General features: G+C 41.5%; 1 protein-coding gene across 2 annotated transcripts; it reads right to left on the bottom strand.

The window, feature by feature from the left end:
- Positions 1–300: 300 nt before the first annotated feature.
- LOC308140858 (uncharacterized protein) lies at positions 301–14,923 on the bottom strand. Of its 2 annotated transcripts, XM_080510809.1 has the most exons (6): positions 14,227–14,923; positions 13,165–13,332; positions 6,641–6,765; positions 4,648–6,289; positions 3,163–4,251; positions 301–1,572 (listed from the first exon to the last, which is right to left on the bottom strand). In XM_080510809.1, exons 1-6 carry the CDS (start codon positions 14,677–14,679, stop codon positions 1,069–1,071), a joined length of 3,981 nt encoding a protein of 1,326 aa, XP_080366935.1. In that variant the 5' UTR covers positions 14,680–14,923; the 3' UTR covers positions 301–1,068. The 2 variants fall into 2 exon arrangements, with proteins under 2 accessions (XP_080366935.1, XP_080366934.1); XM_080510808.1 differs by having other exon boundaries at positions 3,163–6,289.
- Between the last annotated feature and the right edge of the window lie 966 nt (positions 14,924–15,889).

The raw sequence follows: 15,889 nt of genomic DNA, 5'->3' as shown, positions 1-15,889 counted from the left end.
AGTCCCAAGTGTATTCGTTTCAGTCGTAATTCATTTTTTCCCCTAACAGGACACTGACAGCTTTTTGCAAACGTGACATGCCCCATCATTTTTCCTGTTCCTATACGCCATTTAAATGTGCCACTTGGCTTTTGTTGGCACATTTTAATAAAATACAAAGATTGTCACCCATCACCCAGTGCAGAATCTATAATCAATCCATTTGTAATGGGTCTGATAGTGATATATGTCAGTGAAAAGAATAGTGGTTTAAGAAAAACACAGGATCTAGGCAAGTGCACATAATTGCTGAAGAACAGTGATTCTATAGTGGCTCGATTTACACATATTTCCATAAATGTCTACAAATTTGGTGACCAATTAATATCATATGTACATTTTTGGACTATGGGAGGAAACCCACACACAGCGAACTCAGAAGGGCCACAGAATTGTTTCGTTTCTGACTGGGAGTGGGACTTGGCGTGAACAAAGAATAAATCAATAGCCTGACTTCAATAAAACGGTTGAGATATCAAAAACAAGAATTCACTAGGTGTATATTTTCATTTTCTTTTTTCTTTTTTTTTTTTTATCATAAAGCTTTATACAGTTGCAGAAGAAAGAAAACTTTAAGAATATAAGTCAAACATATATGGAGAAGAAATAAATGTCAGCAATAAGAGCAAATACTAATCTGTCTGCTGACAGAACATTATAAAAAATAAAAAGTATCATACAGAATGTGTGTCTGTATATTTCTGATAAAAATATAGAACCATTTATGTACATTTTGATAAAACCCAGATATTCCAATAAAACCTAATCACAGACTAATGACACCGTTGTCATCGTGTTCACACTTCACCAACCCTGAGAGAATAAAATACCCGAGAAGAAAGTACACACACACACACGTCAACAGACTAAATACTGAGGTAAGCTTTAGCTCCGTATAAAAATATTCAATGTAATCAGTAAAACAGTTCAGACAAGCACATTTGCTTGCTCCTACACACAGTAACCCCACATACAGGAGTCTCTCTTACCTGACGTGTTACAATAACATGCATTGCTGGTGACAGCACACTAACTCGTGCTTTTACGCGACTCTGCTGGAGATCTGGAACTGCCTCTTTTGCTCTGCGTTGGCGACTTGTTCACTTTGTCCTTTAGGCCCGTCAGGTTGTAGAGCTTGCTAAAAGTGAAGCTGAAAGGACCCTTCCCATCATCCTGCCCGTGAGCCTCCTCTGCAGACGCCACCTGGCTCTGCGTCTGAGGCGGGAGCTGGGACTGTTGGGGAGACGTTTGGCTCTGCGTTTGTCCGCCTCTCGTCCTTCCCCGCACTGCCGGAGGCTGTTGAGTGGCGCCGCTTTGCTGGCTTGGGGAGACCTGCTTCTGCCCAGCGGCTGCTGGAGGTGGCACTCTTGATGGTGATTTGCGAGATTCCAAAACTTCAAGCACCTTGCTTTCTATCTGGGTCAACGGACGGTTTTCCCAAGGGCGCCCACCCATGTACTGGTTTCCCGAGAGAGGCCGACCTGCTCTGGGTGGTCGAGAGGAGGGAGTCCCACCATCATGCTGCTGAGCCCTCTGAGTTTTGTGATGAACATGCAAAGAAAAAAAAAAACAACACAAAAAACATTTGTGACTCTAGTTAGCAAACCAGAGCACAGCACAGATCCTTATATCTATTAGTTTAATTAAAAAAAAAACTATATACAATGCAGGGTAAAACTTTCACATTCACAACTTCTCTATGAAATGACATAAACATTTTTTTGTCTAAATGGAGAGGCTTTTTGCTTTGTTTCAAACATTGGGTGTGTCTTTTACTGAATCTTCTGTTAATAATATATGACTGAACAAAGTTAAAACATGCAAGCAACACCCCCCCTGACTTGAACAATCTTTCGTATGAAAGGCCACGGGCTCAACACGATCCAACAGTGAAGGAGAGACTTAAACACCAATAGAAGTGAAAATATCAATCTTTTACACAGTCATTAATACTGCATTAGTGTGAATGCACGTGGCATTCGATTAAAAGGGATGTCACTTTAATTCACACAGTCTCCTTGCTCAATAATGAACGAGCGCCGTGTTTCAACTTAGTGATGCTCGTCTTCAGGACTGCACGCAGAGAGACAGAGCCACGGGGCTACAGAAAAACAGTGAGGTGATTTGGGTGATTACAGGATACATAACTAACATTTTTATAATATATTCAAAAGGAGTCCGACTTGTTGCTTCTGTTTATATTTATAATTGTGATGCTTGACCGATTGTCCATCACAGATCCAGACAACAATCCACACTCCCACCGACAGAAAAAATTCAGTTACCTGTTTAGACAGGTGTGAGGGAGGAAAGTACACAGAAATAACAGGTGAAAGAAAAGTGCAAGCCCAGAGTCAAACCAAAGTCTTCTCAAAGAATGCAAATGCAAAACATGCCAGTATTAGTCAAGGTAATTTCAGTAGGAATCTTTATATGTGCTACATTGCTCTCTTTCAAACTAACTCAGCACTTGAGACACAGGACAATCTGATGCTGCAATATTTTAAGTAGAAATAAAATGTCTTCAAAATATTTTGGTGTCCACCAAGCAAGTGTACTGAGTCCACTTAAAAAGAAGGTCTCAGTACGGTTGCAAACCAACTATGGTGCAGTTTGATTCAAGTCAGAACAGACCATGGACCAAAGAGCTGTGAGGGGGCCCAACATAAGAAGTGACTGACTTTCACAAATTGTATCTTCACATTTCTTTGGGAACTGTACATGACAGAGAAATCTCTACTCAACTCAATTCAACTCAACCTTAATCATAGAGCACTTTATAGAGCTGCGGTTTTGGTGAGTTCTAAGTTGCAAACAATCCGACCACAATTAATACCCCATGACCGAATTGCACTGCAAGCACAACACACAGCATTGTTGTGAAAATTATGTGGTGAAATCTAAGTTGAGTTATGTTTGCATCTTTTACATGTTAAAAATGTCAGTGTGGACATGAGACAATCCATGCACTACTTGACTCTTAAGAAAAAAAAAAAAACAGATCCTTTGGTCTGGACCAGGGGTCAGCACCATGAGTGCAACGTTCGCAAAGAGTTACTGCTTTGTTATTGAGTTAATTGATTTCAATGAAAAGATGAAAATCTGCTGCCTTGCTGTTCATACCTTTAATTCTTCAGTCTCTCTGCTCAACTGGGGCTTCTCCCTCCTCTCCACAGCACTGGACCTCAGTCCCTCCTGGTGTGATACCTTCTCCCTTCCGGAGGGCACCTTGGCTGGTCTCTCTCCATCAGCAGAAATCCGGACTGGTTTAAGGTCACCACTGGAACGTCGTGTCCGGCTTGATCCTTCAGTGGTCGATTCTCCAGGAATCTCTCTTCTATCTGTCGCTAATTGGTTCAGAGTCCCTTTTTTCTTCGGACTATGGGGCTCTTTGGCATTTTCTGCTGTTTGTGTTGAATTTTTATATTTGTTAAGCTGGTCCGCCATTCTGCCAGCCTCCACACCATCTCTCCTGTCACTCTCCTGGGACTCCCGCTCTGCCCTCCTTCTAGCCACACTCGGTTTCCTCACCTTTTCTTCCTTGCTTTTGTCATTTTCTTCAGCCTCTACCTGCCTTGTTTTCACTCTCTTATCAATAACAGAAGAAGCAGAGCCTCTATCGGACCCAGTTAATGTTTCGCTCCAAACACTGCTCCTGTCTTTAGGGCTTAACGTGGCCGAAACAGGGCTGTGATTTCTGTACGCAGAACCTGAGCTGGAATACATATGTTCAAAAACAGGGTCATGGAAAGAAGAGTCACTACATTCGTAATACTCTTCAGAGGTGGTGGATAGGTTAGAATCATCCCTTGATGAGACATAACCATCACTAACATCAGGTGTGGGCGTTCGAAAGTCTGGTGTGTGTGATCGCAGGTCTGGCGTGGGCGTTCTTGAATCAGGGGTAGAAAATCTATCTGGAGTAGGAGTTCGTACAGGAGACAGGATTGAGCGCGATTCTCGGTCAGGGGACTGCGTATACTGCCCTGGCACGTGTGTGTCAGTCAGCGGTAATTGCAGGGTTTTATCTGGAGCTTGTGCATTTCCCCGTGTTCTGGAAATCAATTTTGGAAAGCTACTCTGTGGGTTTTGTGGTGATGTATCCTGACTGTGTGATGGTGTGAACCCCACTTGTTTCCCTTGCTCACTGAGTTTTTCTGCAGAAACTTTGACTGTACTCCTGCCAGCACTGTCTTTGGACTGGTATCGACTCTGTGAGGGAGAAACAGGAGAGTGAATAAGATCTTTTGAAGAATCGACATCATCAAATACGCCAATATCTTGAGGAGTCAATCTATAATAGGATATTCTCTGGGGGTAATTCTGTTTTGCAAGGTATGTTTTTGACTCATTTTCAACTTTTTCATTTAACACTTGGTCAAATACACGACTTGTTAGATTTTTATCTAGGACCTTGGCGTTTTCCTGCTCTGCAGATACAGAGCCCCTCTTTGGGGTAATCTTGTAATCTGTCGATATGGAGGTTTTGGCATTAACAGCATTAGATACTGTTTCATGCAAAGTCACACTGGCTGCATTTAATGAATCGGTAATCAAAATATCTGACTGGGTTTGCAGTTTGTTTCCAATAAATAATGGAGGTCTTACTTTGCCGTCAAGTCGTCCATCTGCTTCTTTACTCTTTGTTTCTTTGGATGTCAGACTCTCTTTGGGATGTGCAGTTTCTTTGGTAGTTCTCATGTGCTCACTGTGTATTTGTGTGCCTGCTTTACTGTCAGGCCCTTTTACTGAAGATGATGGGCCTGTAGTTTGTACAGGGGACTCATTGTGGACCACTCTCGGCTGTGAGCTTGTCTCGGGTTTCTTGACAAGACACACCTTGCTATTACTGCTCTCATCTTTGATAAGAAGCTGAACGGTTCGAGGCTTTGGGACAGGAAGAGGTGAGGTCAAAGAAGAGGATGTAAAGGATGAGCAGGAAGAATTTTGTGTTGTTAAATGCTGGGTACTGAGGGGAGACAAGGCTGCATCAGTGAAAACAGAAGCAGAGGAGGCGGAAACATGATCTGGTTGCATTCGAACAGCCTGTGTGCGCGAATCCGTATGCAATGCTACAATCTGTTCTTGTGTTTCTACTTTTGTTTTTGAGTTTGAGCCAGAGAAACCAGGTAGCTGAGAGGTTTGTGTGCTGTTTGACTCCAGGGTATGTGCCCTGTACGCCGGAACACCTTCTGTGTTTAAACGAGACACAGTGTCTGCTTTCTTGGTAGTGTTTGATTCTCTGAGGGAGTCTGGTTTAAGGCTGTTTCTGGAGAGAGTTTCTGTTATGTGGGAAGCTGTCCCCTTGCTAGGAATGGGTGTTTTGCTGCTTGATCTGAGACCAATATGTGCACTGATGTAAGGTGTCTCACCACCTGGGACTTGGTTAGTGGCTGTGTTTGTTACATACAGTTTGTTGCCAGGGTCGACAGCCTTAGTGGTGTCTTTGTCAAAGTGGGACTTTGGCACAGAAGCAGGAAGATTATGTTCCGGTGCCTTTTCTGTACTTTTGGTAACACTGATGTGTGCTGGCAGCACTTTGTCTGCTGTAAACTCTTTAGATTTATTTTCCACTTTGTTTACTTCCAACTTTGCAGTTGTGGTTCTATTGAGTGCAGGCTGGGGTTTATACAGGTCTTGAGTTGTAACAGTCATCTGTCTAGGTTTGGCGACGTCTGGTAGTATTTCAGTTGGCTTGCTAAAGGGAGAGCTAAACCTGATAGCCTGGCTGGATTCAAACATCTCTGAGCGCTGCAGATGGACTTGAGTTGGTTTACTGACATCCCGAATGTTAATGAACCCTATTACATCACTGGATGGGTCAGGCTCTGGCCAGGTGGGCAAGTATGGGATCAAGTATGCTTTTTCTAGATTCACTAGTCCAGGATGGATGGGAAAAGGATCCTCTTCAATAGCCTTCTTGTGCCTCTTTTTCTTGGGGTCGTCGGATATTTCCGGCTCTTTGGGACTCTCGCGCCCAGCAGAGGGGGTGGGGCTGGGGTTGGAGGCAACAAGCAGGGCATACTTTGGATTGTACATTTTTCTTGCAATAGCAGCAGAAGGGGGCGCCACGGTGACTGGCTGCGGCAGAGCTTCTGGCTCAGGTTCAGGCTCCATGACAACCTGACGGAGGTCAACACAACTAGAGTTCGCATAGAGGTAGCGAAACACCCGATCAAAGCCATCCACGGCCTGTCCTGTGGTCACGGTGATGAGGTTTCTATCCAGCCGAGAGGACATCCAGGTGAAACTACACAAAACAAATATAAAGTTAGGCTTCTTCATCTGCCCTAAGACCCTAAAAAAGAAACAACACTCGAGGGCAAATACACAAGAAATGACTGACAGGAAGGACAATTCAAGCTGTTATCTAGTTGCTGTTTTTTTTTTTTTTTATATGCATGTTAGTCTTGTATACTTGCTACAATTACAACTTGTTTGTCTGCTATGAGACAGAGGTATGTGGACACGAACCGTCTCATGCCGAAACAGAGAAACAAAGGCAGGTGTGGGGCAGACAGACGTAATGTTTTTTTCTCCTGCAGCTTCTCTCTTAATCTGTTATTTTTATACAAATACCAGATTGATGATGTGGACTGACCTGTATGACCCAGACACAGCTTTGTCTCCATCGACGAACATGAATCGGTGTCCCAGCCGACCTCTGACCTTCCGGCAGGACCGAGTGTAGAACTCTGCTCCCTCTGTGCAGCGTACCCGCAAATGCTGAAACACACACAATGAGCAATTCTATTGAAATATCAACAATTTTACAATTCTCCCTCTATGATCTGAGTTGTATTTCAGGAGCATTGGAAAAATATACTGTTGTTTATTTTCACATGTCCCTGCAGGATCGCAATGTTACTAAAAGCTGTGGCTTATTGTTAACACGTATGAAAATAATAGTTATTGATGATTTTCACTGTACTTTTTATGCTTTTTGAGAGAAAATCATTGCTAAAGTAATGATGCACACATTCTGCTGTTGCTAAATCTTGGGAAAGTATCATTTCTGTAAAGTGTGTAGTCTACAGTATCTTTAAAACTCTAGAGCAGTTATTCCCGAGCTAAAGAATTCCAAGGTCCACTTAAAAAAAAAAAATCTGAAAATCTTCTGGTGCCCTTCTGATGTTTATCTCTGTTTCAACCTCACCACAAGCTGTAGTTTAAGCTCAGAAGGTGCCACTCTTTCCTAACGAAAACTAACTTCAAGACAAAACCGAGTGAATATAAACCAGATAACTGTATTGACAGTTTTGGTAATTTTTTTGATACAAATGTTTTGTGCACACTTTTGTGGTAATAATGAACTCAATTACAAAATACAATACAAAAATCTTTTTTCTGTACCAATTGTAAATGACCTCTCCGATACCTTCTAATGAGTTTTGAGCAAAGCCATCTCATTCCTCGATGTTCAGTCTGGCCTTTTGCATGTCTGCGGTCTTCTGTGCATGCCAGGTCTGTGAGAGAGGCCAGGTGAGGCAAGGGAGCCAGCCAAAACATTAGATAACCTCCCATCAAGATGCAGCAGATTATTCCTGGCCTGGCTTGTTTCACAGCAGAAGCACTTGTTTGCCTCCTTCCTGCAGTCACACCCAACTTCATACCTTCCCGCAGAGCATTCCATCGCTTAACAGCTCACATAACGAATCAGTGAAACTGAAATTGAGTTTGTGTATTCAGCTCTCACTTGTGGATAATGAGGAATTAAGTTGTCAGGAACATGCAACCACAAATAAAAAGGAAAGGAAACTTGGATGGCGAGACGTACAGTAGAGAAAACGTTTCGTTAAAAGTATTTGAGTCTGCCAGACCGACGAGTCACTGTTAAATACTTGTAAGCCTTCCAGAAACCTTCTTGGACAACCGAGGGATAAGAAGAATCTGGCACCTTTTTGTCTACAGAAGTGCCAGATTTTTCTCACTCATCCGTCAGCCCATGAGCTTGTGTGTATCCGCCCTCCTCCTACTTCGTCTCCTCACTTACAGATTGCAGGAAAAACGGTCACACCTGTGCTCTGTTCCTCCTGCCAGTCACATTCACATTCACCAACGCAATCTCAGCCTCCCAACAGACTTCTTAGTCCTGCAAATGTTTTTTTTTCCTTTTTTGTACATCTGTTACCCATAACCACATTTTTGGAGTTATTACATAGAAAGCACAACAGTAACCTTCCTCTATAAACGCATGTTAATGCATACAAAAAGATTAGATTAGGAAATATATATTCTTCCAATCTAATGATTACATACCAAAACCTTTTCAGTAGTAAATTAAATTCATGAGACACATCAGGAAGTGAAACCTGATCATTAGTACACCACTAAAAATGGAGATTAAAAGAGAAAACTGAATTCCAGCTGGCAAACACACACCGAACCATATGCAATTAAAGCACGGGATCCATTTCTAACTGGAAGTGTGACGGCACCACACGGTCAGATAAAAGTAAAAAAGCCAGCTGGTATAATAAATGAGATTCACTCTAACAAGGAGTGTCGCCGGGTGCAACGCCATTGTGGGTGAAGAAGAAAAGAATCTTTCTCAGGTGAATAACTGGTGCTGTTAAAATCTGAATGTTTATGTGACACACTTCCCTGAAGGGAGCTGTGGGTCTTTCTGCACATAGACAGAGTGTGCAATCAAATATTTGACTGATGTCAATGTGTGAAAGGTCTCCTCTTTGTAGAGATTTTACTGTGGTCAGGGGAGCACTTGGTTAGAAAAAGATACAGTATGCAGTACCTACATGTAATGCATTCAAAAACAAATCACATCAATGGTAATAGTACATCGTTTTTTGTTTTTTTTCTTCAATGAAAGCATCTGTGATGTGGATTAAAATGACAAAACGTATTTACTGAAAAATATTTCCACTTACTTATCCTTCTTGGTGCCATAACAATGTGTGTTTATGTAGCACAAAATGTGGAAATGCGACTGTGGCGTCATCCACTGTTTTGCTCGCTATTCAGATTCGGATGGTCCTGAAAGCTTGTCAAGCTGTTGCAGCCTTTGTGCTTCACTTTGATTCCTCCAAGGCATACATTGGGAGGGGTATGTGTGTCTGCCTTTGGCTCTGTACGAGCATATCTGCAGGATTGGTGTGTGTGCAAATCAATATGTAGAATAAAGCGCAAAGATTTTAGGAGGTTTCCACGTCGAGATTACTATCCATCAGACAGAGCCTTTGGGAAAACCTCTGGTGGGCAGTAAATTACTTCTGCAGCATGACAGTGACCATACTGATATTCAATGCGTCCTACAGCAGATGGTGTGGCCTCTACAGAGCCATCATCAAATCAATCTTATCACAAGATAGAGAAAAACAAAAAAACCCAAAAAACAATTAAACAGCCTAAATCCACAGATAAATCATGTTTATTCAGAAACGTGTATGCGAGGGCGTTCAGGAGAACTTTGGGTTGTCAGTCAAGAGTCGTCACACATAACAACACCAATATTACTTCAGTTTACTAAACAAAAAATTAAGAGTTGACAAATGTTTGAAACTACGGAATTGTAATGCCGCGAGTTTTTGCACAGTGCTGCACAGCATGCCCACATGCGTACAGTATATGCGTGTGCGCGCGTGTGTGTGTGTGTGTGTAAACACCAGTATGCAGGCTGTGTGTGCTCATTAATTTGTATGTTTTTCTCTTCATCCCTTGCGATCATGAAAAAACTGCTTTCTGCAACCAGCCGCGCACCCATACAAGCCCCCAACAGTACCAAACCCTCTCAGCACTATCTGACAGTCACACTAGAAGCTGCTGAATTATAAATGAACTCTCACTGAATAGATTAAGTAACGCCTGTGACTTCAGCCAACCAGGTTATAATCTACCGTTTGAAGGCTGATTCACGATGAGGTGGGTTTCTTTCCATCTGCTCTGTATACATCCCTCAAACAAAGGTCTACTTCTATGGGCCTTTATTGGTCTTCGAAACATTTGTACGTTAAAAAAGAAAAGCGGGACAGACATGCAAAATAACTCAATTTAGAGCTTTTCAATTCATGGACATACTTTTATTAACTTTGAAAAGGAGGTAAAAACTGTATTTCTGTGTCTCCCTAAGTTTGATTTTGTAAGAGATCTTCTCCCATATTTACATTATTTTACACAAATTCTGCTTTATTTGCTTGAACTCTCCTGTTTGTTGACTTGTTCTACCAACACCAAACTTCATTCTGTACTTGTGGGGGCTTTCCGCTCCATCAAATCATTATACAAACTCAAGCAAGCGGACATGGAAACAGTAGGGTTTCCAGTAGATTGTACTTGTGTATTTAGGACCCAGAGCATGCAAATACCTCACTTGAGTATGTTTTGTTTGCCTGTGATGTATATTGTGGTATCACTCTTTATTGATCAATTGCAAAACAAATGCTAAACCAAAATAGCGACATATCCGAGTGAGCGTGGCTCATACAGGTACCATGTGTTTTACACACCACACAATGTAAATTAAGCTTATTTTGAAATGACTTGGGAAAAGTCTAAACAAGGAAACCCTTGAAAATGGTCTGTTTTATTGACTAATTGCACCCTGGGCTCATCACCAACTGTTCTTGTTGGTCTTGGCCGACTTCAGTCGAAACAGTCATCTCTGGTTTGGCAGCTTCATCCAACTGTTTATCGCTTGAGAAAAACATTTTTTTCCTACCATTTGTGATGGAACTCCTTTTCTCATGTCTTGACATGATTAAAAGTAAAGCTGCGTCATATCTGTTTCATAAGCTTGTGTCTTCCAGGGAAATCGATAATAATCACAGACTACATCTGGTGTGACACAGAAAAGGCATTCCTATAAATGTATGTGTGTGAGAGATAGAGAGGCAAAAAAAACCAAACAGTTGTCATATTCTTTAGTTTCTCAACACAAAACAGATTTCTCTTGACTTTAACTTTCTCTGACAAGACAATTTGTGCTTGTTTTTTGCATTATTAGTTGAATCACTCATTTTGAGGTGAGAATTTCTGTTTGGAAAACAGTTTTAATACACCTGCACTTCCAAAGTGGTTCAATAAAGAAGGACTTACTCCTCATCACAAACTAAATTTTGGCGCAGTCGACATAAACAGCACAAATTCACAGTGACCGGACCGGACAGTGAAATGATAGGTTATTTACTCAACTGACTTCATTTTTTTTTTTTTTTATTGTGCAAAAATACAATTAAATGTCCAAGAATCATGTCCTCTATTTCCTTGTGTCTTTTCTGATGTTTCTGTGTTTGTACATGATTTGGTAAATCTGCTAAATATCTGAAATCAGGTCTTTTTTTTAGGCTAATGTAGGTGAAAACCAATCTGTGACATGCGTGTTTTCCACACTAATGTCACTTCTTTCACTTTAAGATGACTAACTTTCACTGCTTCAAGGCATCACTGCTCTCTCAGTCAGTGTTTGGTATGCTTGTAATGTATTATGTCATCTACTCTCACTAGAACTGGTCAATCCCCAATATGCAAACTGTGAAAAGCAGAGCAGTCACTTCTGTGAGTTTTCTTTGTCATTTTTTTCCTCCACTTTGCAAGGTCATCCTGCTGGCTTTTACCTTTTGACAGGCTGATTCTGGTCATTTATTGACCCACCAGTGCTGTTGAATATTCTTCATACATTTGACAATAACACATTTAACTTAATTACTATTACATTTACATGCTGATTCGTCTTTTTTAAAGTCGTAATGTGTGATCCTGGTCCTAAGAAGCCATTTGAATGGTTTTCTTTTCCAAAATATCTGAATCATCAACAAGCTCTGCACAAAGCTTGGAAAACAATCCCAACACGTTAAAACCTGGAGGGCCTACTTCTGCTGTATCACTTAAATGTCAGAAATAATTAAAAGAAATAATGAAAAATGTAGGGACCTGCCGGGATTGTCTGACTTTTAAGTGAAGCAGCAGTATCACTGCACTTCACTAATTAAAAAAACTTGCAGTGTCTATGTAATACATTAAAAATGAAGTCTAACATTTCATGATTGCCCATTATCACAGTTTCATTTACAAGTCGTTTGTTGACAATTAACTCAAAAAAAAAAAAAGAAGAAAAGAAAAAAAGACTTTAGCGCTGAAACTATTTCAGGGGGGTGATCTGATGCACTTTGCTGGAAGCTGTTGTGTTGTCTGTTTGAAACAGCCCAAAGGTAATCGTCTGGATTCCTGTCACACCACATACTTGGTCATGCCATAATTTTCACTTTTCGAGCTTCATAAAGATAAATGGGGCAGTACACTTTTGGTTATTATGCTCATCCGTTTTCTCCAGCCTGGAAGTCATCACGCTACAGTAGCTAGTGTTTGGCGCAATCTATGAATGGTATCTCCTGAACACCTTTTTTTTTTTTTTTTTTTTTTAAAGCCTTGCAGCCTCATATCATCACACGTTCCCCTCCGTGATTCACTATCGGGACCACGCATCACCGCGTTAGTCCGGGCAGCACTCACTCCAGACATGTTAGACCCTGTTTGAGTTGGAAAAAAAATCAGGTTGGCCTCATGGGAACAAAAGAGAATGTGATTTCAATGTCTACAAAGTCTCTTTTGATGTTGTTAATCTTTTAAGTTTTGTCTTAAACAACAAGTCAGTGAGTTCTGCTTGGACGTCATCCATACAGGTACATGTTCGTGCAATGGCCTTTTGAGCCGTGCCAAGATTCATCTGTGTTTTTAAAGCTGCTCTGTACAAACAGCATGTGGCATCATTTTAGTATCATTTTGGGTTTGGCAGCTACAACTGGGTTTTATACTTTTTTCAGTTGGTCGTTCTTCAATAATTTTCTAACTCTGTGATTGGTCAAAATCATATATAAGATGTTTAGTCTGTTTTCAGTCTGTTTTTAATGTATTGAGGAGGAAGTGCAAATTTGATTAAAGTTAAAACAATACATTTATCACAAGAAGAAGATTGAGGTAAGTTATTCTAAATTCTGTGGTTAAAATTGAAGTTTTCCCAGTGGTATTGATTCACCTGTACGTCTTTTACGAGACTATAATGTTGAAGAAAAATTGCTGAGAGGTGTGACAATTCAAAATGATTTGACATTCAAGAAAAACCTTTGTTTCACTTTCCAACCGCTATGCAAATATTTTGAGACACTGTCTTACCTTGAGGTGTCCCGAGTGCATGTTTGCCCTGCGACACATGGACAGGAAATGAGGTAGATGTGTGCGTTCGAGCAGGATGTAGACCGAAACCTTCTTCTTGAAACCGACGTCCATCAAGTCTCTGAAGATGTCAACGTCCGTAAAGACATCCATGACGACTCCGATCACCTGGAGATGCCACAGATTCACAGGACAGATCATTACACACACTCTCACATACAGACTCTTCATACACGTGAGATAATCATACTATATAGACCGTTTACTGCTCAACAGTAGAGCCTTGCCTCAGGCGTGAGCACATGGCGAGTATGCTTGTGTATGAAAATACGACACAAAACAAACAAGATTAAAGTTGTTCTCCAGGTTTTGGTGAATTGTGCAAGTTTTGCGAGGTTTGAGAGTTTCCCCAGCTCTCTACATGTGACACATCAATTTTTTTTTTCTTTTTTCCGGTTAACAATCAAACAGTGTTTTGGTCTAATCTTCAGCTGCACTGAAATGACAGCCATCTAAAACTTGTGGTTCAAGATTAGTCAGCTAACAGATGCGGGCAAAACTGCACATACCCATGCAAATAACAGACATAACATGCATATTTGGCTACAGCGTGCTGAAAGCTGCCTTCAAGTCCTGATAAAGCAGCTCAATCCAACTGTACTTTACTCTTCATTGCCTTTGGTTGAGTTTCTGTACTATGACCTGACAGTGACTCACTATCATGGCCACTCACTGTAAATCCATGTCAACGTGACAGACAGGTCAGGAGACTATAATATTTGTGAAATATATCATTCATACAAACTTGTGGAACCTTTATTTTGCTTTAAGAAGAAAGTTAGGACCTACTTTCTATATAAGAGGAGAGATTGCTTGGGGACGTTATAAGCACTTAAAACCTACAAATATGGCACCGAAAGGTCGAATTCAATGATACTGTGATTGAATACTGGTTTAAAAAGTGAAAGTAACACTTTTAATAAAAACAGAAAACACAGACAATAACAATGATCATGTGTTGTGCTTGTTTTTTCTAAATATTTACTTTTGGAGCCCACGCACCTTTTGTGCTTGTGTGATCATCTTCCTGACCACCTCTTTGATGTGGACCTGTCCGTCCAGCGGGGGCTGCGTGTACACGGTGGCGCGCGTGACCCCCCGGTAGCCCTCACCGTCGGGCCAGCCAAGGTCCATCTCCGGGATGGACGTGTCCGACAGGTCGGGCCAATAGTGCTGGGACAGCGGTGTCGGCTCGCCCTCCATGGTCTCCGGGTACACGTCCTTTCCCGGGTCGTACGTCTCCACCGCCGCGGTGAGAGCCTCCAGCTCCAGGTCCGACAGGAAGCCCCTAAGGCCGCGTGTCTCCAGGTACTTGATGAACGTCTCGCTACCATCGCGCAGCAGCGTCTCGAGCGCGAGCCGCTGGTCCTCGCAGTAGAAGAACTCCGGTTTGGACTCGTGCGTCCGCGGGTTGACGTTGTTTTCGTCCAGGCATTGTATCTGAGATAGAGCCATATTTCCGTCAAAAAAAAAACAAACAAACAAAAAAAAAGTATCCTCTCACTTCTTCTGAACTTCTCCGGGCTTTTTGTGATTAAAAAAAGTTGTATAAAAGCTTTCTGTTTCCCGCTGTGCGGCTGGAGCATGTGAGTGAACCCGCCGAAGGCTTGGTACACTTTATTTTTTCACATTGATCCCCAATTCTGTCAGCCTTGTTTTTTCTTGCCATCGTGTATTTAAAACTCAGCCATTGTCACTTTCTCCCCAGTGACCGACTCAAAAACCGGCGAGAGACACAGGATGAGTGAGAGGCTGAGTGAGCACCGCCCGGCAGGTGTGAACCTGACAGGTGAAACACGCCTACCCACGTCATACAGAGCAGATGAGTCAGACGGGCATAAATAAATCATGGAAAAACTTTACTTTCAGTTCAATATATTTTAACAATACTTAAAAAGGCATTAATGCCCTATTCGACCGTGATTACTGAGGCAAACTTAAAAAGCAACTTAAAACAAACAACAAAACAGGACCCACATTTATAGAATGCAGCATGACAGCATATTTTTGAACGTGTTCTCACAGTGTGTCTGATGTTAATGCTACATCAATAATGCCCTATCCGCTCAGGTATTGTGTGACTATCGGCTATTGTGATTAAAACACTTCCACCCATAATAAATGAACTGGAAACAATAACGATAATGGTAATACATTTTATTTATCAGAGCCTTTCAGGACATCCAAGGTCAATGTACAATGAACATATATTAAAACAAAATAGTAAAAAACATAGTAATAACATCAAATTATTCAGGGTTTGACAGTAGAACAACATTTTTAACATGGATATTCTTGTTTAGATAAACCTTTATTAGTCCCACAGGTGAGAATTTCAGTGTCACAGCGGCATAATGGACAGTCATACAGAGGTCCTTTAACTAAGCAAGAAGCCGGGGAACACAACAGAGAATAAAGATAAATAATAAAAAGATGAGTTTTAAACGTGTCCCGGGATGAAATGAGTTCCAGAGGTGGGGGACTGAGTGGCTGAAGGCTCTGGACACCATGGTGGCTATGTCAGAGGGACACTGAGGCCCAAACAACAATTTCCATTAAAAAAACATTTCAGTCAATCTCTTCTCTATAATTGTTCACACTTTGTAAAACCAGGCTTTCCTGTTTTCCAGACTATAACTTACTTTGAGCTTGTGTCTGCCCTTAG

This window comes from Blennius ocellaris (assembly GCF_963422515.1).
Source record: "Blennius ocellaris genome assembly, chromosome: 16".
NCBI lineage: Eukaryota > Metazoa > Chordata > Actinopteri > Blenniiformes > Blenniidae > Blennius > Blennius ocellaris.
This window is presented reverse-complemented; position numbering and strand designations above follow the sequence as displayed.

What these genes read in the sequence shown, in the direction of transcription:
- LOC308140858 (XM_080510808.1), bottom strand. Translation starts at nt 14,679, where the DNA reads ATGGCTCTATCTCAGATACAATGCCTGGACGAAAACAACGTCAACCCG. An exon ending in TGCACTCGGGACACCTCAAG is followed by an intron (nt 6,766 to 13,164) that starts GTAAGACAGTGT and finishes TGTGTGTTTCAG; the next exon opens with CATTTGCGGGTACGCTGCAC. An exon ending in GCTGTGTCTGGGTCATACAG is followed by an intron (nt 6,290 to 6,640) that starts GTCAGTCCACAT and finishes TGTTTTGTGTAG; the next exon opens with TTTCACCTGGATGTCCTCTC.